The sequence below is a fragment of the Pecten maximus genome, chromosome 10, assembly GCF_902652985.1.
Source record: "Pecten maximus chromosome 10, xPecMax1.1, whole genome shotgun sequence".
Taxonomy (NCBI): Eukaryota; Metazoa; Mollusca; class Bivalvia; order Pectinida; family Pectinidae; genus Pecten; species Pecten maximus.
The window spans coordinates 22,437,723-22,462,797 of record NC_047024.1 but is presented as its reverse complement, the minus strand read 5'-3'; the positions used below and the strand labels follow the sequence as shown (position 1 = coordinate 22,462,797).

General features: G+C 37.1%; 1 protein-coding gene across 7 annotated transcripts in view; it reads right to left on the bottom strand.

The window, feature by feature from the left end:
• Window positions 1–24,424, bottom strand: part of LOC117336237 (osmotic avoidance abnormal protein 3-like) — a 47,617-nt gene extending 23,193 nt beyond the window's left edge. For 3 of the 7 annotated variants that reach the window (XM_033896708.1, XM_033896709.1, XM_033896710.1), the window contains exons 1-11: window positions 24,155–24,424; window positions 22,452–22,692; window positions 20,006–20,121; window positions 19,562–19,731; window positions 17,859–18,092; window positions 17,556–17,708; window positions 17,170–17,394; window positions 7,210–7,310; window positions 6,469–6,628; window positions 4,446–4,502; window positions 920–1,000 (exon numbers count right to left, since the gene is read on the bottom strand). In XM_033896708.1, coding sequence (XP_033752599.1) covers window positions 920–1,000; window positions 4,446–4,502; window positions 6,469–6,628; window positions 7,210–7,310; window positions 17,170–17,394; window positions 17,556–17,708; window positions 17,859–18,092; window positions 19,562–19,731; window positions 20,006–20,121; window positions 22,452–22,685 — 1,531 coding nt within the window. In that variant the 5' untranslated portion in view covers window positions 22,686–22,692; window positions 24,155–24,424. The remainder of the gene's footprint in view (window positions 1–919; window positions 1,001–4,445; window positions 4,503–6,468; window positions 6,629–7,209; window positions 7,311–17,169; window positions 17,395–17,555; window positions 17,709–17,858; window positions 18,093–19,561; window positions 19,732–20,005; window positions 20,122–22,451; window positions 22,693–24,154) is intronic. The other 4 variants (XM_033896713.1, XM_033896714.1, XM_033896712.1 and 1 more) reach the window with 3 other exon arrangements.
• Between the last annotated feature and the right edge of the window lie 651 nt (window positions 24,425–25,075).

Sequence of the window (25,075 nt, the reverse complement as noted above, 5' to 3'; positions counted from 1 at the left end):
CCACAAGGACACCCACTCGATAAGGTAAAACATTTGTGTTGACAGGAACAGTAAACCTACAAGAGTGCTGATGAAAGGAAAGCACAGGATGCAATAGATTAAAGGAAATTCATCACCAACCTTGACAAAATCCCAAAGATTCAATTTTTATACCTAACATTAAAATTATTTTAATAACTCACTTCAAAAACTGTGATATAGCTTGTTTCATAAATGCATTTTTTACAAGTCAAATTTTGAAATTTTAGTAAGAATATCTAATATCATATGCTTTTCCACTGTGAAGTTTGAACATAAGAAACAAAATACTGCTGTGGTATATGTTTTGTTTTTCATTGTGTATTTGAAATTGTGTCTTGCTAACTTCATTCATTTTACATGATGTAATTAAAATCGACCAACCATATTTGCACAAAACTTTTTTGCTGGAGGATACTTTTGCTACTTTCATACACCAGACAGAATTTCTTGTCTTTCATGAAAATTACGAAAAAAGTTTTGAATATTGAAATTATATAATCCAGCCTAAGGCAAATTGATCATGACTGATTATTGCTTATATAGTGCTCTAGCTTCCTTCATTAATTTCATATTCCTTGGTAGCCGAGGTAGCAGTCCTCAAAATTTAGTCATCAAAAACATGAAATCAAATCACCTGTCAAGAGCAAAAATTTTAGTGGCGCCAAATGCCAGCACTCAAAATCTTAAACGGGAAAATTTGACAAGAAACAGCAATTTCAGAAAAAGACAATCTCAAGAAGCAGAAATCGATGAAAGCAAAGCCGCAGAAAATTTTCAGCGGATTGCCAGAGAGTGCTTGAAAGGTCAGTGAGCATCACTCAGTATATGTGTGGACGCAGCAGATCACACAAAAGATGGCCGACTCTGGTGAGAGGTCAAAGGTTACACTCGCACTTACCCGCGGACCCCTGGGACTGTTTGCCCCCCACTGTGGCCTCTTGCCACTCTTCCTCATTGCCTTCCTCATTGATTTTTAGTACTGAACATGGAGAGAAACACCTTATCAACAGTGCAATTGGGAAAAAAAAGAAGATGTCTTAAGGGCAACTATGATAAACAATAGCTTTTTCCTAAATCTTGAATGCGAAAAATTAGAAATTGTTACAATTTGGTTCAACATATTGTAAATAATTTATTGAAAACATTATCAGTATTCATTTTTTTTTTTACTTTTATAATCTAAAATCATTTTGAAGTTTGAAGTGACATAGCTATATTAAGACTAGATATGAATTGGTTTAAAGAAAATGATTTCTCTACTTTTTGTTTGACATAATTTTAAAATTAGAACTTAATGCAAGCCAGAGCATCTACAGATGCCAATCTTTCAAGCTTGGTTATATTTTAATTAACAACAAATTCAACCAACAAAGACATATACAATAGGCAGCTATCAGGAAAGCAGGATACCAGGAATCATGTTTGTGTATTCGAGCTTGAATAAAAATTCTGAATGAGTTTTATACATTGCCACAAGTTTGATGAGAAACTCTGGCGTCAAATTCATGGAATGTTGACTGCTGAAAAGAACCTTACACTTGGAATTGCTTTGATCCTTTCTTCACATTACATATTTATTCTAAATCAAATAATTGAAATGATAATGAAACTAATGTATCAAATCATATGGAAAGTGTGAGCTACATTTCACTTAGAGTATAAAATACAAATGTAAAATAAAAAGGTAAAAATTGGCAATATAAGATTGTTAGCAGATACAAAGGTCATGAGTCATAGACATACATAACACATTATCACAAATCGTTACTGCACATTAATTCAGCTTTGTATGAAATTCTTCTGTTGAGAAATAGCAGATTTGAAGCAAAATTCAACACTGTACAAGTTAAATCAATCTTCAGTGGAGATTTTCAAAGTTTACTGAGTGCTAAGACACACTTATGAAGCAGTATTGAACCATCATTTTGTTGTGGTTATCAAATAATAAAGTATTACACACTAACTTAACTAGTATATTTTTCCAGCATATATCTTTTGTGCCAGTCCAGTACCCCTCACAGTGCTGTATACTTTCCGAGTATGTATCATATATTGTTTTTAAGTAGAGTACAGTGGATTCTGATCCAGGTAATCTCTTCATTGAAGTCACAATATTTGGAAAATTTCAGAAATACATGCATTTGTAGCTTAAATCTAGTCTGCTAATATATTGAAATACAATTTTTTTTATATGATAATATTACTAGTAATCAAACAATGGAAAATTAAACATTAGAAAACCATGGAAATTATTACATGTATACCGTATTTATCATGTAATAAGTAAAAGGACCAGCAAATAACCTTGGATTCAAAGTCAATTAAGATTTATTAAAGCATAATGTTTTTTTTTTTTTTTTTTTTAGTAGCATAAACTTAACAAACAGCAATTGATATGGGTGGACTTTTTACTTGACATGGGCTTATCACAGATAAATACAGTACCTGTAACTATCCTTGAAGTTGTATTGAGGGTCTGTTTTTACAGACCTGCTTTGAAGAAATATTTTATTATTGATCTAGCGGCAATAGTTTGTACAATGCATAAAACGTTTTATTGCGACATCCTGTTTCAAGTTTTTCTTTCAATAAATGAATAAACTGTACTCCATTTGTGTAAAAAATCCAACAAATACATACAGGTATCTGATTATTTCATCCTGTTTATAAAACTTGGTGTCACCAAACTTTATACAAATGTGATACTCCCTGTCACATTGCCAAAGCCTTTCATTAATAGTTCTTTCACATCATAAATTCTATAATTAAAGGATAGTGTGAGCCAGAGATTAGCTCAGAAATAATACATTTATAGGAGAGTTTGGTAAATTCGATTGTGTTCTTATTCAGGTAAAGCTCTGACAGACATGGAACAGGGAACAGAATAGTGAAAGATATACAGTATTACAAAGTACTACACACTGAAGAGTCCAATCACAGTACAGATATTCATTATCACACAAATCAAAACCACTTTCTAGGTAAATCATAAATTTCACTTTTAATATTTTGTTATTTAATCCATTTAGATACTAGCTGTTTCCACTGACTCTGCTTGGGAGTCTCCCAGATTTTCTTTTTAGCTCAATATGTAGAGGAGTCCTGGGGTTTTATCCCTAGTAGAGGTATTGAAATAAGTTTGATTGATGATAACCTTTCTTACAGACACATTATAAGAATCTGTTTTTGTGATTGAATCCAATCAGTGTGTTTTTTAAGTGTGCCCAGGTGCATTTGCAGTCATAGCAGTGAAGACTCAATTGTCATGTATTACAGACTTGGAGAGAAAAACACTTTTGACATAGAGACAATAAATAAAAATTCTTATGTAACCATTTCAAAATACATCCATGTTTACGGAACATCTTGGTTCTTGCTTCAACTAAATCTAAGAGGAAAAAATCAATTCAGATGTAACACATTCTAATAAATATGACAAGATTCATATGGAAAAATTCTGAGAATGATTAATGAAATCTACCTTATGTTTAGCTATAAAGTTAAGTCCTCAAGAAGTATTCACCTAAAAATATTTAGTATTTTCTGACTAAAATTAAATGATAATCAACATAATTTATATTTTTGTTATTTGTTCCTACATAAGATGCTTTTAAGATTAGAAACAAGAGATCTTTACAACTAAAGACAAAAAATGTGTAGTGTGTTTATCACAAAAACAGAGTTACATAAAAGCTTGACATACCATGGTGAGAGCACAATACATGCAAACAGTGCACAGATTCACACAATGAGGGCTAACCTGCACAAAACTTTTCAATCATTTTTGAGATTGCTTGATTTTTTTAATCTACATCAAAAATAATATTGATGCAGAAAAAATTGGATAGGGAAAAAATAAATTTAATTGAACTGTATGTATACTTAACTTGAGGATAATTAGAACCTGATTTTATATACATGTACATGTATGTGAAATTTATCAATTCAATATATTTCAGAATATTCTCAAAATGATTTATAAATGATTTGTGCAGATACCAAGTGAAGGACTAGGTATGATAAGTACAGCTATTGGTCCATTTTACTTGAGACAAATAATCCCCCCCCCCCCCCCCCCCCCCCCCCCCCCCCCCCCACATTACTTTCAATATTTCGGGACTGATGAGTCTCATATTTATAAGTCCGAAACTTTTGTAATTTATTGCAAAAAAAATCCTTCAACATTATGAAATTTTATAATCAGACAGGATGGTCTAACCCAAGAGTGAAACAAAGTCACTCTGAAAAAGATCAATCTGATAACTTAGGCCCAATTAGTAGTTATCTGATCATACCTTGTCTTACTTAATAATCATTCAATCCAAACACTTGTTAGGTTAATACTTGTTTGAACCCATAGCAACAAACACATGCAATGCAGGTAGGTGGTCTTGGATAGGGTGAAATGGATGATTGGCACTCACTAGCTCCTCCCTTGACTCCGCCTCCCTCCTCCTTGTTCCACTCTATCTCCCCCAGGACTACACATCACCAACACAGGACAAAATCATCAGACCAAAAAACCATGGCATATAACCCGTCTACATTTGATTGACAGGCAGACTGGCCAATCAGTTGACACCAGTTGCATGATTGACAGGTAACTGATAGATGAACCTAACACATACTGATTTTTTAGGAATGTTTTGGGAATTCTCTATGGAAATTTAATATCTAGATTTTATTGAATATTAAATCCATTTAAGAAAATAAAGAATCTAGATTGATCATCATTGATATTTAAGATGGATATGACTTCTTTGGTTCAGTAATATATGTAAAGGTATTTCAATAATCAAGACGAATTGATGAATTCAAAAACTTTTAAATTTGTACAGACTGATGGTCAAATTTCTCTTCTTTCTAAAATTGCAGTAAACACAATTTTTCTCTGTTCAACTTTGTGACCTTTAATTTGGCAGTATGTGTTAGGTTTCTATATAAAGCAACCCTTTGACTCAGACTGGGTTATGTGACTTAATTTGCATACATTTCAAAATCTACCTACAGATGATGGTTATAATGACAGCAAGATGTATCAAGTACATAAGCAAAACCATATTCATTTTAATATTCAAATTCACGTAAATTTTCCATAATTATCGTTTTGAAAGATTTTTTTTAACCTAGAAAGCAATACAAATTTATTGTACACAATTTCATTATCATATAACTGAATCAGTTTAAATTTCATGAATTCTATGATATGGTTGTGCTCATGCAGTGAATAATGAGAAATTATTGACACAGTTCATTACAAAATTACTGCTAAATATATCAATATTATGGTAAAAAGTAGCCATGCATAATTTACTGAAACATTTAAAACTGAAGTTACTTTTTCTTGCACCAATCAGTCAAACCAATAACCAAAACATCTAAATCAAAACCATCAAGCGTCTAATAAACCCATTCACTAAACAACACACAACAAAAAGTTACGCAACGTTTAACAGTGTGTGTGCACTATTTGATGTGTCATATTTGGTAATTAAATAATCCAAATTACATGTGATTTTTATTATAAATCTACTTTAAACTAGCCTTTGCTATAACTTTAGTAAAGCATGCTGTTAAATGTTTAAAGGCTATTGAAATTTTGTGAAAAAAACATGATTTTATGAATATAATTTTATATGAAAAAAAACTACTTCTAAAAAATGAATAAGTAAATCTAACAAAATATCTAATAAATATTTTGTGGTGTTGAAGAACAAAGATATTAAAGATAAAATATGATTTAGCAAGTAAAACTGTTCATATAACTGAAAAATAAATTGATTAGTAAAAAAAAATCATTAACACAACTGTCATGTTTCTAAGTCTACCAAAAACACAACTAAAGTGTTATATCTGGCTCTGAACTATCAACAGTACATGCAACTATTGGTTATATTGAAAATTATTTTCTATTTATTTTTTAAAAACCATCAACATAAATACTGCCACGATTTAGTGTTTGAATTTCCCAGAGAAATGTTTTCCTTCTAAATACAATCTAAAGATCTTTGAAAGATGACATTACAGTACCAAATTATTTCATTACAAGTTCCTTCCATTCAAATAATATAAGATATAGCTCTTTTCTCAATTCATATTTATGAAGTAAAAAGAAAAAATAAGGATTGGCAATATCTTTAATTTACTTACAACATATTGTGTTGTGTCTCACATAAATGTATACTAATATATATCAAATAAATACTGGATTATTGGTTTATGAAATCATTTAAGATTTTAGCAGATCCAGAAAAAATTAATATAACTCTAACATCTATATATATTTCAAATGAAATTAATTATAACCAGATGAAACATCAGTTGAGAAATCTAAACATTTTAATGTGGAGTATCAAGGTTTGATAGTCAATATCTAGCTGATAACGAACAAACGATTTTGTTGGACTATCTAGGGTATTATGTTAATTTGTTACCATAGTAACCAACCTGCTGCAGTAGGTGGCAAGCCCTTCAGCTGCCCGTCGACAGAGGAGAGTTTACTGTCGTAGTATTCCCGTAGTTTGACAAGATTTTGTTCTGCCTTGGCTTTGCTAACTTTCTCCTTTTCAAATTCCTCCTTCATTTCCTGCATCTTTGCATCATATTCCTAAAACAGATATACATGTATACATATTTGTACTTATTTAGAAGTGTATTTTTTTAGTCATGAGAAACATTGTTGGAATACAATGTCATGTATTTAAAGTTAAAAAGGGAGGTAAAATCGAAACAGATAACTATAGAAAGTGCTACCAAAGCGTCGGCCCATACTTCATTGACAATTTGTCCTGGTAAAGCTTAAAGACCAATGAAGGCAAAATTTCACATTTGGCTGAATAAAGTGAATCAAAATAAATAAAAAAAAAAAATGAAAAAATAAAACCAAAACAATTTTGATTTTGAATTTAAAACAAATATCATTTTGTTCACCTTGTTCATTAAAGTGGAAATTTAAGCAGCCCTACTTTCATCTACAGAACCAATTTGTATCCACCCTCCAGAGGTTGTGGCAAAGGCACGAACAGAGAGAAAGTATAAAACTATGGTCCATATTCTGTTTTATTTATATCATATATCAAAACACTAAAAAAAAACTTTTGAAAAGTTAAAACTTTTAAAGTATACATATGTACAATTTTATTTTGATGCAATGACTGACTACTAGTTCTTTGTTGACAAAGTACTTACTAGTCGAATGCTTTCTTTTTCCTCCTCCAGTTCCTGTCGTACCTGGTCCGTGTTACTTGTGGACGCCTGTCCTGCCTTGACTGCCACTGGAGCAGCGCCACCTACAAATATTGGATAAAATACAACCAATCCATAACTTTTACATTACTGTATACCTGGTAATTTTCGCCCCCGTTTAATTTTCGCCATTTTCGCCCTTTGATGATAGGGCGAATTTAAGATGATGGCGAAAATTTCAAGCTGAATTGAAGGGTTTATAAACCATATAGTACATGGGCCAAGTGTAGTCGGATCACAAATATACCCCTGTGCTTTTCAAGTGAGTTTTATTCTATACCATAACAAGCAACACGTGTTATATATTTACACTAAATTTATAAAGTAATTCACTGTTTTATTCCAATCTATGCATGTGAAACAAAATCTAGATCTAAATCTAGGTCTAGTTAATTTGGAACATCACGTTAAGTTAAATCGAGAAAATGGGCTAAGATAGCGTACTAGGTTTAGTATATTTGATTTAAAAAACTATAAATACTAAGTAACTTTAAAACTTTAAAAATGATGCACACAAAATAGCATCAAATTCTTGTCATTGTGAAGGCTGAGTTCCCTGTCGCTTGTGGCTTCCATCGATGCACAAGTGTGCAAGAGAAAACACTGGTCAGTAATTAGTCACGGCATGGTGAACTTACCTTTCATCGTGTTTGCTTAAAATCGCCCACGCATACCTGATACTATTTGAATCAATAGGGGCTAAAAGTAAATCTGAACACAAGTAAAAGTTGTATATTTCAAACCTGATTGCATTTCACACCTCAGCGGGATATATATACAAAGAAAAGAAAATAGGGGAACTCGATAACTCCCGAGTGTTCCGAGTGCAACTGTATAGAGAATTTCGAACGGAATTTTCCGATTGTAAACGAGAACAAGAGGCCCATGGGCCTTAACGGTCACCTGAGATTTGAAATATTTCAGTTTATTTAATTGACCCTTTTTGCCCCCCCCCCCCCCCCCTATCAGCCCCTAGAGGTCAGTCAGGGCCAACATATGCATATTATCAAACTTTCATTCCATGCTGAAAATGTTAACCAGAATGAATTCCAATAGAAATCAAAACAAATCAGTCAAAAATGTGATTTCCCTATATAAACTATAGTAAAATTTACCCCCTCCCCAGGGGCAAACTTGTGACCCCAGGGTCATGAAATTTAAAATTTCAATAAAGCACCATAAGAGCCTTCATACTATAAAGAGTATTTGATTCCACCTTATTTCAGTCTTGAGATGAAGATTTTTGAAATTTCAGTCAATTTGACCCTTTTTAGCCCCGTCCATCAGCCCCGGGGGGTCAGTCAGGGCCAACATGTGCATGCAATCAAACTGTCATCCCATGCTGACAATGTTTATAAAATTAGAACGAATTCCAAAACAAATAAAACAAATAAAAGTCAAAAATGTTATTTCCCTATATAAACTATAGTAAAGTTTAGCCCCTACCCCAGGGGCTAACTTGAGACCCCAGGGTCATGAAATTCACAATTTTGGTAAAGCACCTTCAGACCCTTCCATCTATGAAGTGTATTCGATTCTATCATATCTGATAGTAGAGAAGAAGATTTTTGAAATTTCAGTCAATTTGGCCCTTTTTGCCCCACCCATCAGCCTCTGGGGGTCAGCCAGGGCCAACATGTGCATGCCATCAAACTGTCATCCCATGCTGACAATGGTTACAAAATTAGAATTAATTCCAATAGAAATAAAACAAATAAAAGTCAAAAATGTTATTTCCCTATATAAACTATAGTAAAGTTTAGCCCCGCCCCAGGGGCAAAAAACTTGAGACCTCAGGGTCATGAAATTCACAATTTTGGTAAAGAACCTTCAAACCCAGCCATCTATGAAGTGTATTTGATTCTATCATATCTGAGAGTAGAGAAGAAGATTTGTGAAATTTCAGTCAATTTGGCTCTTTTTAGCCCCGCCCATCAGCCCCTGGGGGTCAGTCAGGGCCAACATGTGCATGCCATCAAACTGTCATCCCATGCTGACAATGTTTACAAAACAAGAGGCCCAATGGGCCTGTATCGCTCACCTGGCTCTACTATGTTGATTACCTCTTTATTAAAATATCAGAGTAAGCTAGATTTATTCGTATTAAAAGATTTTCTAGTCCTACATTGCAGCATTCTATTGGCCTAATATTAGGTCTTGCAGGCTCTTGGCTATCGCAAAATTATTGTTTACAGATTTAAGCCGATTTCACCCCTGTGACCTTTAATGAAGGTCAACGTCATTTATTTGAACAAACTTTGTAGCCCTTCACCCGAGCATGCTACAGGCCCAATATCAAGTCCCTGGGCCTCTTAGTAATTGAGAAGAAGTCGTTTGAAGATTATAGCCTATTTGACCCATGTGACCTTGAATGAAGGCCAAGGTCATTTATTTGAACAAACTTTGTAGCCCTTCACTCCAGCATGCTGCAGGCACAATATCAAGTCCCTGGGCCTCTTGGTTATTGAGAAGAAGTCGTTTGAAGATTATAGCCTATTTGACCCATGTGACCTTGAATGAAGGTCAACGTCATTTATTTGAACAAACTTTGTAGCCCTTCACCCCAGCATGCTACAGGCTCAATATCAAGTCCCTGGGCCTCATGGTTATTGAGAAAAAGTCGTTTGAAGATTATAGCCTATTTGACCCATGTGACATTGAATGAAGGTCAACGTCATTTATTTGAACAAACTTTGTAGCCCTTCACCCCAGCATGCTACAGGCCCAATATCAAGTCCCTGGGCCTCTTAGTAATTGAGAAGAAGTCGTTAGAAGATTATAGCCTATTTGACCCATGTGACCTTGAATGAAGGTCAAGGTCATTTATTTGAATAAACTTTGTAGCCCTTCACCCCAGCATGCTACAGGCCCAATATCAAGTCCCTGGGCCTCTTGGTTATTGAGAAGAAGTTCTTTGAAGATTATAGCCTATTTGACCCATGTGACCTTGAATGAAGGTCAAGGTCATTTATTTGAACAAACTTTGTAGCCCTTCACCCCAGCATGCTACAGACCAAATACCAAGTCCCTGGGCCTCTTGGTTATTGAGAAGAAGTCGTTTGAAGATTATAGACTATTTGACCCATGCGACCTTGAATGAAGGTCAAGGTCATTTATTTGAACAAACTTGGTAGCCCTTCACCCCAGCATGCTACAGGCCCAATATCAAGTCCCTGGGCCTCTTGGTTATTGAGAAGAAGTCGTTTGAAGATTATAGCCTATTTGACCCATGTGACCTTGAATGAAGGTCAAGGTCATTTATTTGAACAAACTTTGTAGCACTTCACCCAAGCATGCTACAGGCCCAATATCAAGTCCCTTGGCCTCTTGGTTATTGAGAAGAAGTCACTTGAAGATTATAGCCTATTTGACCCATGTGACCTTGAATGAAGGTCAACGTCATTTATTTGAACAAACTTTGTAGCCCATCACCCAAGCATGCTACAGGCACAATATCAAGTCCCTGGGCCTCTTGGTTATTGAGAAGAAGTCGTTTGAAGATTATAGCCTATTTGACCCATGTGACCTTGAATGAAGGCCAAGGTCATTTATTTGAACAAACTTTGTAGCCCTTCACTCCAGCATGCTGCAGGCACAATATCAAGTCCCTGGGCCTCTTGGTTATTGAGAAGAAGTCGTTTGAAGATTATAGCCTATTTGACCCATGTGACCTTGAATGAAGGTCAACGTCATTTATTTGAACAAACTTTGTAGCCCTTCACCCCAGCATGCTACAGGCTCAATATCAAGTCCCTGGGCCTCATGGTTATTGAGAAGAAGTCGTTTGAAGATTATAGCCTATTTGACCCATGTGACATTGAATGAAGGTCAAGGTCATTTATTTGAACAAACTTTGTAGCCCTTCACCCCAGCATGCTACAGGCCCAATATCAAGTCCCTGGGCCTCTTAGTAATTGAGAAGAAGTCGTTAGAAGATTATAGCCTATTTGACCCATGTGACCTTGAATGAAGGTCAAGGTCATTTATTTGAACAAACTTTGTAGCCCTTCACCCCAGCATGCTACAGCCCCAATATCAAGTCCCTTGGCCTCTTGGTTATTGAGAAGAGGTCGCTTGAAGATTATAGCCTATTTGACCCATGTGACCTTGAATGAAGGCCAAGGTCATTTATTTGAACAAACTTTGAAGCCCATCACCCCAGCATGCTACAGGCCCAATATCAAGTCCCTGGGCCTCTTGGTTATTGAGAAGAAGTCGTTTGAAGATTATAGCCTATTTGACCCATGTGACCTTGAATGAAGGCCAAGGTCATTTATTTGAACAAACTTTGTAGCCCTTCCCCCCAGCATGCTACATACCCAATATCAAGTCCCTTGGCCTTTTGGTTATTGAGAAGAAGTTGTTTGAATGAAAAAGTTGACGCCGGACGGCCGGACGGACGGACGGACGGCGGACGCCGCACCACGGCATAAGCTCACTTGCCCTTCGGGCAGGTGAGCTAATAAGAATGAATTCCAATAGAAATAAAACAAGAGGCCCAATGGGCCTGTATCGCTCACCTGGCTCTACAGCAACTTTGAAGTTGATTGAGGTCATTTCTACAGATACTATGCTGATTATCATAGTAAGCTAGCTAGGTTTATTCATATTAATAAATTTTCTAGTCCTTCATTCCAGCATTTTATTGGCCTAATATCTGGTCTAGGAGGCTCTTGGCTATCGCAAAATTATTGTTTACAGATTTAAGCCGATTTCACCCCTGTGACCTTAAATGTAGGTCAAGAGTCATTCATTTGAACAAACTTTGTAGCCCTTCAACCCAGCATGCTACAGGCCCAATATCAAGTCCCTGGGCCTCTTGGTTATTAAGAAGAAGTCATTTGAAGAATATAGCCTATTTGACCAATATGACCTTCAGTGAAGGTCAAGGCAATTCATTTGAACAAACTTGGTAGCCCTTTACCGTAGCATGCTACAGGCCCAATATCAAGTCCCTTGGCCTCTTGGTTATTGAGAAGAAGTTGTTTGAAGACTATAGCCTATTTGACCCATTCGACCTGGAATGAAGGTCAAGGTCATTTATTTGAACAAACTTTGTTGCCCTTCACCCCAGCATGCTACAGGCCCAATATCAAGTCCCTGGGTCTCTTGGTTATTGAGAAGAAGTCGTTTGAAGATTATAGCCTATCTGACCCATGTGACCTTGAATGAATATCAACGTCATTTATTTGAACAAACTTTGTAGCCCTTCACTCCAACATGCTACAGGTCCAATATCAAGTCCCTGGGCCTCTTGGTTATTGAGAAGAAGTCGTTTGAAGATTATAGCCTATTTGACCCATGTGACCTTTAATGAAGGTCAAGGTCATTTATTTGAACAAACTTAGTAGCCTTTCACCCCAGCATGCTACAGGCCCAATATCAAGTCCCTGGGCCTCTTGGTTATTGAGAAGAAGTCGTTTGAAGATTATAGCCTATTTGACAAATGTGACCTTGAATGAAGGTCAAGGTCATTTATTTGAACAAACTTTGTAGCCCCTCACCCCAGCATGCTACAGGCCCAATATCAAGTCCCTGGGCCTCTTGGTTATTGAGAAGAAGTCGTTTGAAGATTATAGCCTATTTGACTCATATGACCTTGAATGAAGGTCAAGGTCATTTATTTGAACAAACTTTGTAGACCTTCACCCCAGCATGCTACAGGCCAAATATCAAGTCCCTGGGCCTCTTGGTTATTGAGAAGAAGTCGTTTGAAGATTATAGCCTATTTGACCCATGTGACCTTGAATGAAGGTCAAGGTCATTTATTTGAACAAACTTTGTAGCCCTTCACCCAAGCATGCTACAGGCCCAATATCAAGTTCCTGGGCCTCTTGGTTATTGAGAAGAAGTCGTTTGAAGATTATAGCCTATTTGACCAGTGTGACCTTGAATGAAGGTCAAGGTAATTTATTTGAACAAACTTGGTAGTCCTTCACCCCAGCAAGCTACAGGCTCAATATCAAGTCCCTTGGCCTCTTGGTTATTGTGAAGAAGTCGTTTGAAGATTATAGCCTATTTGACCCATGTGACCTTGAATGAAGGTCACAGTCATTTATTTTAACAAACTTAGTAGCCCTTCATCCCAGCATGCTACAGACCCAATATCAAGTCCCTGGACCTCTTGGATATTGAGAAGAAGTCGTTTGAAGATTATAGCCTATTTGACCCATGTGACCTTGAATGAAGGTCAAGGTCAATTATTTGACCAAACTTGGTAGCCCTTCACCCCAGCATGCTACAGGCCAAATATCAAGTCCCTGGGCCTCTTGGTTATTGAGAAGAAGTCGTTTGAAGATTATAGCCTATTTGACCCATGTGACCTTGAATGAAGGTCAAGGTCATTTATTTGAACAAACTTTGTAGCCCTTCACCCAAGCATGCTACAGGCCCAATATCAAGTTCCTGGGCCTCTTGGTTATTGAGAAGAAGTCGTTTGAAGATTATAGCCTATTTGACCAGTGTGACCTTGAATGATGGTCAAGGTAATTTATTTGAACAAACTTGGTAGTCCTTCACCCCAGCAAGCTACAGGCTCAATATCAAGTCCCTTGGCCTCTTGGTTATTGAGAAGAAGTCGTTTGAAGATTATAGCCTATTTGACCCATGTGACCTTGAATGAAGGTCACAGTCATTTATTTTAACAAACTTAGTAGCCCTTCATCCCAGCATGCTACAGACCCAATATCAAGTCCCTGGACCTCTTGGTTATTGAGAAGAAGTCGTTTGAAGATTATAGCCTATTTGACCCATGTGACCTTGAATGAAGGTCAAGGTCAATTATTTGACCAAACTTGGTAGCCCTTCACCCCAGTATGCTACAGGCCCAATATGAAGTTCCTGGGCCTCTTGGTTATTGAGAAGAAGTTGTTTAAATGAAAAAGTTGACGCCGGACGGCCGGACGGCCGGACAGACGGATGGACGGACGACGGACGCCGCACCATGGCATAAGCTCACTTGCCCTTCGGGCAGGTGAGCTAATAAATTAAAGTCAAAAATGTGATTTCCCTATATAAAACTATAGTAAAGTTTAGCCCCTCCCCAGGGGCAAACGTGAAACCCCTGGGTCATGAAATTTACAATTTTGGTAAAGCACCTTAAGACCCTTCCATCTATGAAGAGTGTTTGATTCCAGCATATCTGAGAGTAGAGAAGAAGATTTTTGAAGTTTTAGTCAATTTGACCCTTTTTGGCCCCGCCCCTCAGGCCCCTGGGGGGTGGGGACCTTATAAATTACAATTTTGGTTGACCTTAAGCCATAGAAGCTTCCTGCCAAATTTCATAGAATTTGGTTTGTGGGTTTTGGAGAAGAAGTCGAAAATGTAAATTGTTTACAGATGCACGACGGACGACGGACGACGCACGACGACGGACAAAAGGGGATTAGAATAGGTCACTTGAGACTTTGTCTCAGGTGACCTAAAAAGACATTCCATAAAAGTAGTTTAAGGCAAATTTAAAACGGGGCGAATATCTTTTGTGTTGATCAAGGGCGAAAATAACCTGGGCCGAAAAATACCAGGTATACAGTAACAGTACCTTACAAAGTTACAAAGTATAAGCCTGGTATCAAATTTGTGATCTGTCTGACAAGTATGAGGTTACCAGTACTCATCAATTTACAAGTAATTTGCATATATATTCCCAAATGTTTTTGCTATTATGTCCCTATTAAAATATATACAGAAAATGATTTTTATATTTTGGAAGAGAGCTGCGTGAAGCAATAACTTTAGAGGCTTCCCTTTAAAACCCTCCATACAATAACCTTGGAAGCCTCCCTCAGGGATCGGGAGCTGCCCCATCAACCCTCCATATAATTACCTTGGAAGCCTCCCTCAGGGATCGGGAGCTGCCCCATCAACCCTCCATATAATTACCTTGGAAGCCTCCCTCAGGGATCGGGAGCTGTCCCGTCAACCCTCCATATAATTATCTTGGAAGCCTCCCTCAGGGATCGGGAGCTGTCCCACCAACCCTCCATATAATTACCTTAGAAGCCTCCCTCAGGGATCGGAAGCTGCCCTATCAACCCTCCATACAATTACCTCGGAAGCCTCCCTCAGGGATTAGGAGCTGCCCCATCAACCCTCCATGTAATTACCTTGGAAGCCTCCCTCAGGGATCGGGAGCTGTTCAATTGACCCTCCATACAATTACCTTGGACGCCTCCTTCAGGGATCGGGATTTATCCCACCAACCCTCCATAAAATTACCTTCGAAGCCTCCCTCAGGGATCGGGAGGTGTCCTGTCAACCCTCCATACAATTACCTTGTAAGCTTCCCTCAGGGATCGGGAGCTGTCCTGTTAACCCTCCATACAATTACCTTGGAAGCCTCCCTCAGGGATCGGGAGCTGTCCTATCAACCCTCCATATAATTACCTTGGAAGCCTCCATCAGGGATCGGGAGCTGTCCCACCAACCCTCCATACAATTACCTTGGAAGCCTCCTCAGGGAATCGGGAGCTGTCCTATCAACCCTCCATACAATTACCTTGGAAGCCTCCCTCAGGGAATCGGAAACTGCCCCATCAACCCTCCATACAATTACCTTGGAAGCCTCCCTCAGGGATCGGGAGCTGTTCAATTGACCCTCCATACAATTACCTTGGAAGCCTCCTTCAGGGATCGGGATTTATCCCACTAACCCTCCATAAAATTACCTTCGAAGCCTCCCTCAGGAATTGGGAGCTGTCCTATCAACCCTCCATATAATTACCTTGGAAGCCTCCCTCAGGGATCGGGAGCTGCCCCGCCAACCCTCCATATAATTACCTTGGAAGCCTCCCTTAGGGATCTGGAGCTGTCCTGTCCACCCTCCATACAATTACCTCGGAAGCTTCCCTCAGGGATTGGGAGCTGTCCTATCAACCCTCCATATAATTACCTTGGAAGCCTCCCTCAGGGATCGGGAGCTGCCCCACCAACCCTCCATATAATTACCTTGGAAGCCTCCCTCAGGGATCGGGAGGTGTCCTGTCAACCGTCCATATAATTACCTTGGAAGCCTCCCTCAGGGATCAGAAGCTGCCCCACCAACCCTCCATATAATTACCTTGGAAGCCTCCCTCAGGGATCGGGAGCTGCCCCATCAACCGTCCATACAATTACCTTGGAAGCCTCCCTCAGGGATAGGGAGCTGCCCCGTCAACCCTCCATATAATTACCTTGGAAGCCTCCCTCAGGGATAGGGAGTTGTCCCATCGACCCTCCATATAATTACCTTGGAAGCCTCCTTCAGGGATCGGGATTTATCCCACTAACCCTCCATAAAATTACCTTCGAAGCCTCCCTCAGGAATTGGGAGCTGTCCTATCAACCCTCCATATAATTACCTTGGAAGCCTCCCTCAGGGATCGGGAGCTGCCCCGCCAACCCTCCATATAATTACCTTGGAAGCCTCCCTTAGGGATCTGGAGCTGTCCTGTCCACCCTCCATACAATTACCTTGGAAGCTTCCCTCAGGGATTGGGAGCTGTCCTATCAACCCTCCATATAATTACCTTGGAAGCCTCCCTCAGGGATCGGGAGGTGTCCTATCAACCCTCCATATAATTACCTTGGAAGCCTCCCTCAGGGATCAGAAGCTGCCCTATCAACCGTCCATACAATTACCATGGAAGCCTCCCTCAGGGATAGGGAGCTGCCCTGTCAACCCTCCATATAATTACCTTGGAAGCCTCCCTCAGGGATAGGGAGCTGTCCCATCGACCCTCCATATAATTACCTTGGAAGCCTCCCTCAGGGATCGGATCGGGAGCTGCCCCATCAACCCTCCATACAATTACCTTGGAAGCCTCCCTCAGGGATAGGGAGCTGCCCTGTCAACCCTCCATACAATTACCTTGGAAGCCTCCCTCAGGGATTAGGAGCTGCCCCATCAACCCTCCATATAATTACCTTGGAAGCCTCCCTCAGGGATCGGGAGCTGCCCCATCAACATAGCTTTGAGTTTGGTGATCTCTTCCTGGTATTCTCTCAGCAGGGCATCTTTAGGGTCCTCATTGATCTTGGGTTTGTTCTGGATGTTCTTGGCACGGTTCGCGTAACGTAGTGTGCTTATAGTCTCCTCATAGTTATTGTCAGCCGGTGACAAACAAGCAACCATAAGGGTCTTTGTATTACCTAGAGAGCAGAGCATATGAAATAAGGTTATCCTTTCTCAAAAAGATGTTAATCAAAATTAGTATGGAATCCCAAAAACATGAAAATTTTACACATTGACAGTTTTTAAAAATGTCTGTTTCATTCTACTCGGCTATAAATAACTAAAACAATTTCTATACCTCCAAGAGAGTCCTGTAGAAGACGTGTGAGCTTGGAATCTCTGTACGGGATATGTTTGGTTTTTGCATCAACAAGTGCAGATATGACATTTCCCAGGGCAGACAATGATAAGTTGATCTTTGTGGCCTCCTTCAGACGGTCTCCAGTAGCACCTGAATATCAAAACAATTCACATTAAGAAATATGGTACCGGTGAAGATACATAATCATGTCAAAATACAGTAAATAAAAAGACTGAATTTATAAAGCTTCAAAGTATTTAAACTAACTGTAACAAAGTAATTTGAAATATAATGTAGTACCTGTTTTGGATTGTCTTTCACTGCCAGCCAGATCGACAAGGTTAAGTTTTCCGGCACGGATATGTTCTTCTCCTTCATCATCTTCCTGTATCATCTCTAAGTTGATAGTAAAGATACTGTGGCTGCGAGATGAGTCAGCATTCATGAGTGTGGCACCTGTAGCACGGTTTTTCCAACCCTTTTCCATTATACGCTCACATTCTGTGACATTGTGTACTGGGTGCATTGAAAGTCCTTAAAATAAAAATTGTTTGTGAATTATGAGGGACAATATTGTCGGTTTCTTATCAAAGAGTCTAATAAATTAATAAATTAAGATCAAATTTTCATTAAATTTTCAAAAAGTCATAGATTATGATGAAATTTCCAGTAAATTATGAAGGAGTCTTACAGAATGAATTAAGATACAATTTTCAGTGAATATCAAAGTGTTCTATAAAGTAAGACAAAATTGTCAGCAACTTATCCAAGAGACCAATAAGTTAAGCCAACCTTGCAAATGATTATCAAAATGTTTTATATATTAAGCAAAAATTGTTGTGAGAATTAATCAACACACTTACCCAATCAGCAAAGGATTTAACTCAAACAAATCTGTCTAGATAAGTGTTTGGTTCATGATACCTACCCAGATAAGTGTTTGGTTCATGAAACCTACCCAGATAAGTGTTTGGTTAATGATACTTACCCAGGTAAGTGTATGGTTCATGATACCTACCCAGATAAGTGTTTGGTTCATGATACCTACCCAGATAAGTGTATGGTTCATGATACCTACCCAGATAAGTGTATGGTTCATGGTACCTACCCAGATAAGTGTATGGTTCATGATACCTACCCAGATAAGTGTATGGTTCATGATACCTACCCAGATAAGTGTATGGTTCATGGTACCTACCCAGATAAGTATATGGTTCATATGGTACCTACCCAGATAAGTGTATGGTTCATATGGTACCTACCCAGATAAGTGTATGGTTCATGATACCTTCCCAGATAAGTGTATGGTTCATGATACTTACCCAGATAAGTGTATGGTTCATGGTACCTACCCAGATAAGTGTTTGGTTCATGATACCTACCCAGATAAGTGTATGGTTCATGATACCTACCCAGATAAGTGTTTGGTTCAGGATACCTACCCAGATAAGTGTTTGGTTCATGATACCTACCCAGATAAGTGTATGGTTCATGATACCTACCCAGATAAGTGTATGGTTCATGATACCTACCCAGATAAATGTATGGTTCATGGTACCTACCCAGATAAGTGTATGGTTCATGATACTTACCCAGATAAGTGTATGGTTCATGATACCTACCCAGATAAGTGTATGGTTCATGGTACCTACCCAGATAAGTGTATGGTTCATGATACCTACCCAGATAAGTGTATGGTTCATGATACCTACCCAGATAAGTGTATGGTTCATATGGTACCTACCCAGATAAGTGTTTGGTTCATGATACCTACCCAGATAAGTGTTTGGTTCATGATACTTACCCAGATAAGTGTATGGTTCATGATACTTACCCAGATAAGTGTATGGTTCATGATACCTACCCAGATAAGTGTATGGTTCATGATACTTACCCAGATAAGTGTATGGTTCATGATATTTATCCAGATAAGTGTATGGTTCCGAAATCACAAAAGTGCTCAGAACGAAGTAAACCCTACTACATATTGCTGTAAAACCTACCACTGACATAGACTCCTTTCTCTGGGTGTTCTTTAAGATCCATTTTTGCTTTGGCATCTTTCCCTAATAAATCTCGAATTTCTTCATTGTAGATTTCCAAATATGATGCATGGATGAGAAATTTTGTTTCTTCGGCCACAGAAACTGTCTCGAAAATGTGGTCAAAAGCCCTGAAACAATTAAAAACTTGTATCTTACTAAATGAATATTGATCCATCTACCACAATTACTTGATATATGATATACATGTAGCAGGTAAGTTTTTTTTTCATAATTCTTATTTAATGCAATGCTCATGATTGTTTTGCTTTATAACATTGTTTTGAAAAATTATCATAATTATCATGAAAAAATTGTTATTAACTGGAATATGTAGGAAAAAACTGTGTTATAAATAAAGTCAACTATAATAAACAATGTAAAAGATACTGAAGCTGTGCTGACCTCGGAATGATGCCTCGTTGGGATGCGGGGTTGGTGATACCTTGCATTGTAAATGATTTACCACATCCTGTCTGACCGTAGGCGAAGATTGTCCCATTGTATCCCTCCGTCACGCCCTACAAAACAGCCAGAATATCTAGATACCAACTTCAGTTAATAGTAAAATCATTTCAAAACTCACAACAGAAGAAAGAAAAACAATATACTGTATCTATTCTCAAATAAGCCCTCTTCCTCAGTGTAAAAGTTTAGAATGATATTTTGGGGAAGGCTTATTATAATTTTATTTGGAGTTTTATATACCAATCCCCGGGGAACATATACAACCTGAGCTGCCAATTCAGCACTAACAGCTTATACACGACACTTCTTGCCCTGCCCTACCACATACTCATTTACAGCTGAGTCGATCGACTGTAACATTTAGGATACAACACAGCGCCCTAGCTGCGACTCGAACTAGCGTCCCTTCGGTCACGTAGCCTTGCTTCCTACCACTAGACCTTTGCGCCTCTATTACACTATTACGAAAGTTCCATAACTATTTTTCATGTCAAGATCATTAAACAAAAAACCTGTGCAAAAGAATTCAATTATCTTCATAATATGTGTGCTAGCTTGTATGGGTTGATATCCAAGACTGCTTGTGCTTTGATTGCATTATTTTGTGCCGTTTTCAATTGGTTTAGATATAATAGTGCAAATCCTGAATGAATTTAGTCCAAACTGTTGGTAAGAAGTTTTGAAATAATATATTTTAATTTAACTTTGATAAAAGTTCAAGAATGTTCTTAATGTTACTTCTATCGAATAAATTTTTTGCTGTTTCATCGTTAACTAAACAAATTTACTGGGGTAGTCGAAATTGAATAATTTACCCATTAATCAACAGGGAGTCATTAAATGTGTAATTGATGTTGGAAAAACTTTTAAGATAAAAACTATTGATAATTTAAAGCAATAAAAAAAAAGTTCATGCTCTGTGGGTATATTTTTAAAGCCTCGGCGAGGGTATGTATCGGTTAATACACCTTTAACCTCAGGTGTATTGGGAGACAGGGCTGTAAACATGTGAATACAAATTACATGTATACACTTCTTGTACATGTATAATATGGAACATATTATAAATTGATAAAAACTCAGAAAATCACAAAAAAGGAAAAGGAAAATACTTGCATTTGATGGAAAACAATATTAAACACATAATATATACATACATAAATGCTAATTGTTTTCACCTAAAACATAAGCCGTCAAGGTATGCTTGTTTCAAGTTTTCCTACAAATCTTTTCAACAGCCTAATATGTTTTTCAACCAATTTGGGACAAAAATAACAGTTTATATATTAGTTAGCATGATATAAAAAATTTAATTATGTACTAGCTTTTAATGTGCAGGTAATAAAACTAAATCTATTCCACTTAACGTCCAGAGTTTGTCAATGAAGGAATAAACATTTTCTCAGTCTATTCTTCTGGGATGTAAGAAATAGTTCCCAAGCAGCTGACAATATAATATATTATTTAATTCTCAAGAATGCATTATATACTGCTCACATAAGTAGGTCACATTAATACATGAGATATATAAGCTTAAGCCACTGGTCAGTGGTCAGGGTTTTTAAACAGATCTATTGTCCATAATTGCCAGTTGTGTCTGGCCACTTAAGCTGGAGGTTTATAGTAAATAATGGTATTTTACATCCTAATAATCATCGCCAACTCAGTTGCTAGTTTTCTGAAAGGTATATATATACATTTATGAAATAATTTAAGAAGAAATATTTTGATTACAAGGAATCTCTTCGGCATAAACATGCTGAAGAGCTTACTAATTATATATATAATTATAAACCCCATAAGAAGTTTTTAATTAGCTCTACCAGCGTAAATGTATGCAAATTAAATGTTTTTCTCCTGCTCTTTCAGAACCTAAAATATCTTATAAGTGGGCTTCTGAATCACACAAGGACAAGAAGAAATCTTTTAATTTATAGATGTTTTAAATCAGTTTCCAAAAAACTCAACGGCCCTAAATTGTGTACTGAATTTTTTTGCTAGAATTACTGTTTTTATTCAAAAATAATCATTAGTGTTGTCTTTTAAAACATTAATGGTCAAAACAACAAAATTAAAAAAATACTGTCAGGAGCTGGCTGATCAATGTGATCTTTCGATCATCCTACTTCTTTATTCAGTTATATGGTGCTCCTAAGTTGAATCAGGAAGTGAATTAAAACTACAATTTTTACAACCTAAGAAAGATACTCCTTATACTTCCAATTATTTGATTTTTCTTACAGAACATACTTGTTAGACTATTTCACAAAGAAAAATTTTCTTATCTCATTGTCTTTGAATGATGAACTTCCCAGAAGTGTAATCAGTATACAATTATACACCTGTAATCAATAACTAAAAGTCTAGGTCAAAATATACTCACCTCCACCAAAGGATAGGCTATGTCTGCATATATATTTTCCGTCACCGAGTCTGTGAAATAAGATCCATCAAATGTGAACACTTTTGGAGGTGCCTTTAGATCTGATGGATTTTTTATTGTACATTGGGCACGTTTGCCGTCCATGCTGAGAACACACTCACATTTTAGTTCCTTTTCTCGGGTGTTCATAGGACGACACCTTACAATTACCTTTACGCACTCCCCGTCCGTCATCTTGATCCTGAAGATTGAAAGTATGATTTTATTATTTTTGATGGAACTAACTATATAAATTCTTTATAAAAAAGCATGTTATTGACAATGATCAAGGCCCAATATTAATTTAATAATATATAACTTTAAAACTTGTCAGTGTCTGCTAAAAGGGAACCTTTCTTTCCCATTTTATATCACATTCGTGCATATATATACATGTATCTATATAATCTGTGTAAATGCAAATTGGCAACTGACTTCGGAATTCATACCTGGTATATATCCAAACCCTCACACATTTAACCCTAGGGATCTCCAAACTCTAACAGACATTTGAAATTCAGGGATCTCTAAAGTCTAGTCTCAGTTTGAACCCTTCTCTATAACTCTTACACATTTGAACATGGGATTTCAGAACTCTGAAACATTTGAACCCAGTATGATCTCTGAACTCTTAAAAATTTAACCTTAAGGATCCCTGAAATATTACACATGTGAACCTGGGATCTCTAAACGCCTAGACATTCTAACTTGAGGCCTCTGAACTCATAAAACATTCCACCTGGGATCTCCCAATTCTAAAGACATTCTAACCTTGGACCTCCGAACTCTTAGTCATTCCAGCTTCCATGGAATTGCCAAACTCTTACAAATTTCAACATTGGATCTTCAAACTCTTAGACACTTCAGACAATCGTGGAATCTCTCAACTATTAGACTCTATTACAAATCAAACTACTTAATTATACATGACAACATGTAGTCAGTATAGACGAATGGCTGGTCCTCATGCTTTACTTTTTCTTTTGTGTCATGAAATGAAGCATATTTTGATACAAAATAATTAAAGGACTGCAGAGCACCCAGATTGTTATTTTACAAAGAACTACACGGTCACTGACTTTTGTGTTTTGTGAAACGGAATTTCTCTTTTACTTGATTAATTAGTAGAAGCATGGACTGGAACTAAGAAGCTGCAATGATATACATATTATACACATGTAAGCTGAGCTAGATGTTTCTGTAGGTATAGAGTAAGTGCATGGGATCGCTCATAGGAATCATACCCCCATGTTCTAATAGTGAAATTATTATACTAGACACTAATAAAGTAGCAGAAATCATAAAACTACTTAAATTGCTTGCTGCTGCTTAATATTAGTATAATTTTATGGATCCAGGAATAGTAAGCACTATCATGTGTCACTGTTATAACTTCCTATTCCTGGATTGGTAGAAGAAGCCTTCAGACTTTATACAAGGTGCTCTCAGATGGCTCTTCATAAACATAGAATTAACATGTTACTCCAGAATGAGCTTCACAGCCAGTAAGTAGAGTCAGAGTAGTTAATATATGGTGAGTGTCAAAAATGAAATTTACTACAAGTGTAGGATTCAAAATAAAGCAAGTGTAGTTGACGTTAATTTCCAAATGTTGTATCGAAACTAATCATATTAGGTCACTCATTACTTCAAGAAATACTTACGATTAACTTCTGACCTAAGAAATGTTTTTGGATGTCAAGATTTTCCGTAATATGGTTTCCTTGGAAACAAATAAACTATCCAGTTCCAGCTGTTTTTGAGGTCACCTATATTTAAACTGGATCATTTTAAAACACATATTGTATCATATAATGCATTAAACTTTCGTTTAGCTTGGTGATATTATTGTGACACTGTCTTTTAGCTGTCTAAATGAGTAAAAATGCAGATTCCAACACTCAGCTGTCACTTTCGAGCTTTCCTGTCAAAACTATTTCGCAAGGAATCACGGGAAGGGTTAAAGCCGAATCGGAAGGCCTTTCGTGTTTTAATCTGATATGAGGATATTCCGAATATGACTTCATAGGTGTCGCACCACAATTTAATCAAGCAAAGACAGAGATGTAGATAATCCATGATTATTAAATTTAAACCATGCATCGTCGTTTCAGATGCTAATTTAAGCAGAATGTTGTACTATTTATTTCTTTGTTCCGTGGTAGAACTTCAATGGAATTGGATGGTCTAACAGAGACATATAAATTATACACATCTGTGTCTCTGGGTCTACTTATATTTTCATATGATTCATATTTTCACAAATTCTAAAATTGTAAACCCCTGTCACAGGATTATTAGACAGAAACCTAACATGTTTACATGAATTTGATAGCACACTTGATAATTATCCAGGAAAGTTCTTGCCATTTTATTTTATTAATGCCGTATACATGTAACAAACTGCAATAAGATTGTTATAGGGGAGATAACTGCAGTCGAGTTTGCATGAAATATATATTTATGAAATTGCAAATGGAAAAGGGAAAAGAACAAAGAATTGGTGGAAGATATTTGTTCAATCATCAAACTTCAAATTAAATAAAACCACTGATTATCGATATGTTAATATTTTATTCAGGCAT